The sequence below is a fragment of the Myotis brandtii genome, unplaced genomic scaffold (assembly GCF_000412655.1).
Source record: "Myotis brandtii unplaced genomic scaffold, ASM41265v1 scaffold357, whole genome shotgun sequence".
Taxonomy (NCBI): Eukaryota; Metazoa; Chordata; class Mammalia; order Chiroptera; family Vespertilionidae; genus Myotis; species Myotis brandtii.
In genome coordinates, this window is record NW_005363729.1 from 27349 (window position 1) to 30343 (window position 2995).

The window sequence follows — 2995 nt, forward strand, 5'->3', positions numbered from 1 at the left end:
CCCCCGCATGAATTTTGTGCACCAGGCCTCTAGTCTATACTAATAAAAGGGTAATATGCTAATTAGACCAGATAGACCAGATGTCTTCCGTCCGTCCTTCCAGACAAAGCCATAGTGTCAGGGGCCAAGGCAGAGCCTGTTAGGGGCAATCAGGCTGGCAGGGGAGAGCAGTTAGGGGTGATCAGGCCAGCAGGGAAGCAGTTAGGGGCATCAGGCAGGCAAGCAGAGGGGTTAGAAGTGATCAGGCAGGCAGGCAGAGTGGTTAGGGGTGATCAGGCTGGCAGGCAGAGTGGTTAGGGGTGATCAGGCAGGCAGGCAGGTGAGCGGGTAGGAGCCAGCAGTCCTGGATTGCGAGAGGGATGCCCAACTGCCGTTTTAGGCCTGATCATCCCCTGAGGGGTCCTGGATTGGAGAAGGTGCAGGCCAGGCTGAGGGACCCCACTCCCATGCACAAATTTCGTGCTCCGGGCCTCTAGTATTCTATATTTGCTGATCTGTGACCACAGCTTGGCTCACAGCCTCTGGCTGACGTTGTGTTTTAATCATTGCCCAACTTCCTGGAGCCCCAGGCAGAGTCATGGGAGGACAGGGCCAGCCCTGCTCAGGGGTCCAAGTCCAGGACGGGAGGGATGGGCTGCACAGGCTCTGGGAGGAGTGTGGTCCCCATCCCGCCCTCCACACCCTCCCGCAGAGGGAAGGGCCTGCTCTCCACTCAGGCCCCTGCTCCATACCCTGGGAACCCCCTTGTGTTCAGGGTCCCGGAAGCCACCCCTGGGGAGGGCGGGAGGTTCCTCACCTTTCTCTCCCCGTGGGCCCTTCTCCCCTCGGTCTCCTGCAGAGAGAGGAGGGTCAGCACAGGCTCGAGGAGTGGACAGGCTCATGCCAGACCCCGTCAGCCAAGAGGACTCGCTGTCCCCACCCTCCTGGGGCCGAGAGAGCCCAGGGCAGGGACAGGTCATGGGGCAAGGGAGCCGGGTCTCCTTTCTGTGCCGGGTCAGTGCTGGGCTGGGGTCAGGATCTGGCCTGGGCCCTCTGGGTGCTCTGGACACAGACCCAGGCCCTGGGTGAGGGAGCACGCTGTTGGGGGCAGAGTTAGGGTTAGGGTTAGGGATAAGGACAGGGTTAGGGTTAGGGATAAGGATAGGGTTAGGGTTAGTGTTAGGATAGGCATTAGGATAAGGTTAGGGTTAGGTTTAGGTTTAGGCATAGGGTTAGGGTTAGGGTTAGGGTTAGGGATTAGGAAAGGGCTACGGTTAGAGTTACGTTTAGTGTTTGGGATAAGGATAGGGGTAGAGTTAGGGTTAGGGTTAGGTATAAGCATAGACTTAGGGTTAGGCATAAGGATAAGGATAGAATTAGGGTTAAGCATAAGGATAGGGTTAGGGTTAGGATTAGGGTTAGTGTTTCGGATAAGGATAGGGTTAGGGTTAGGGTTAGGGTTAGGAATAAGGATAGGGTTAGGGTTAGGATAAGGATAGGGTTAGGGTTGGGGTTAGAGATAAGGATAGGTTTAGGGTGAGGGATAAGGATAGGATTAGGGTTTGGCATAAGTTTAGGGTTAGGGTTTTGAATAAGAATAGGGTTAGGGTTAGGGTTAGGATTAGGGTTAGGGTTTCGGATAAGGATAGGGTTAGGGTTAGGGTTAGGGTTAGGAATAAGGATAGGGTTAGGGTTAGGATAAGGATAGGGTTAGGGTTGGGGTTAGAGATAAGGATAGGTTTAGGGTGAGGGATAAGGATAGGATTAGGGTTTGGCATAAGTTTAGGGTTAGGGTTTTGAATAAGAATAGGGTTAGGGTTAGGGTTAGGATTAGGGTTAGTGTTTCGGATAAGGATAGGGTTAGGGTTAGGGTTAGGGTTAGGAATAAGGATAGGGTTAGGGTTAGGATAAGGATAGGGTTAGGGTTGGGGTTAGAGATAAGGATAGGTTTAGGGTGAGGGATAAGGATAGGATTAGGGTTTGGCATAAGTTTAGGGTTAGGGTTTTGAATAAGAATAGGGTTAGGGTTAGGGTTAGGATTAGGGTTAGGGTGAAGGATAGGGTTAGCATTAGGGTTAGGGTTAGGGTTAGGGTTAGGGTTAGGGATGAGGAAAGGTTTATGGTTACCATTAGGTTATGGTTAGAAATTTTTCCATGCGACACCCGGGAAGTGCCCTCCTCTCTCCCTGTCCCGGGGGTTGGGGGTCCTGCCCGGACCCTCCATGCTCTTTGCTGAGTTACCTTTGGGCCCGGGGGGTCCCGCCTTCCCAGGGACTCCTGCTGGGCCTGGTTCTCCTGCAAATTCAAACATGTCAGTGAGCAAACTACAGGACCATGGCACCTAGCACCCCAGATTCGACCCTCGAGAACCAGAGAGAGGGGACCTGGACCCCAGCCCTCTTAGTCCCCGCCGTCCAGTCAGAGGCCAGGACCTGCGACCAGGGGCCTTCCCAGGGGACCAGGCCCAAGCCCAGCTCTGCCCTCATCCGGGGAACCTGGGCGTTTCCATTGGCTGTGACTGCCGGGCCCGCTGTGGTCGCCCCTGGAGACAGGCCCCCCGGGATCAGCTGGGACCAGGGAGGACAGGGAGAACAGTCCAGCCGGTCCCCCCGCAGCAGGTGCGTCATCACCAGGAGCCGTGCTGGCCGCCCACACAGGCCCGGCTGCTCCGTGGGTGACCTGAGACCAGCTCCCTCCCACGGGGACCCACACCCCAGTGGACCAAGCCCCAGGCCCCTCCTGAGACCTGCTGGGGGCCCTGCCTTGTCGGGTCTCACTGGGCAGGGACGAGGCCCAGCCCCCCTCCTCGAGGAACTCACCTTTCCTGCCCTCGGCGCCTGCCTCTCCCTTGGGCCCCGTGGCCCCGGGCAGCCCTGGGCAGCCCCGGAGGATGGTGAGCTTGTCGGCCTCCAGCCCCAGCACCTTCACTTCTGCAGAGAAGCGCGGGTGCCCGTCAGGGTGAGGACCTGGGCCGCTCCCCCCCCCACCCCCACCCCAAAGGACCTGCCACCCTGGG

General features: G+C 57.2%; 1 protein-coding gene across 2 annotated transcripts in view; it reads right to left on the reverse strand.

Annotated features, from left to right (window-relative positions):
* The window catches only part of LOC102261978 (ficolin-2), a 20414-nt gene that overhangs the window by 15326 nt on the left and 2093 nt on the right, over nucleotides 1-2995 (reverse strand). Inside the window, exons 3-4 of one of the 2 annotated variants that reach the window (XM_014544225.1) lie at nucleotides 2799-2909; nucleotides 2221-2274 (exon numbers count right to left, since the gene is read on the reverse strand). In XM_014544225.1, the coding sequence (XP_014399711.1) occupies nucleotides 2221-2274; nucleotides 2799-2909 (165 nt within the window). The remainder of the gene's footprint in view (nucleotides 1-2220; nucleotides 2275-2798; nucleotides 2910-2995) is intronic. The other variant, XM_014544226.1, reaches the window with a different exon arrangement.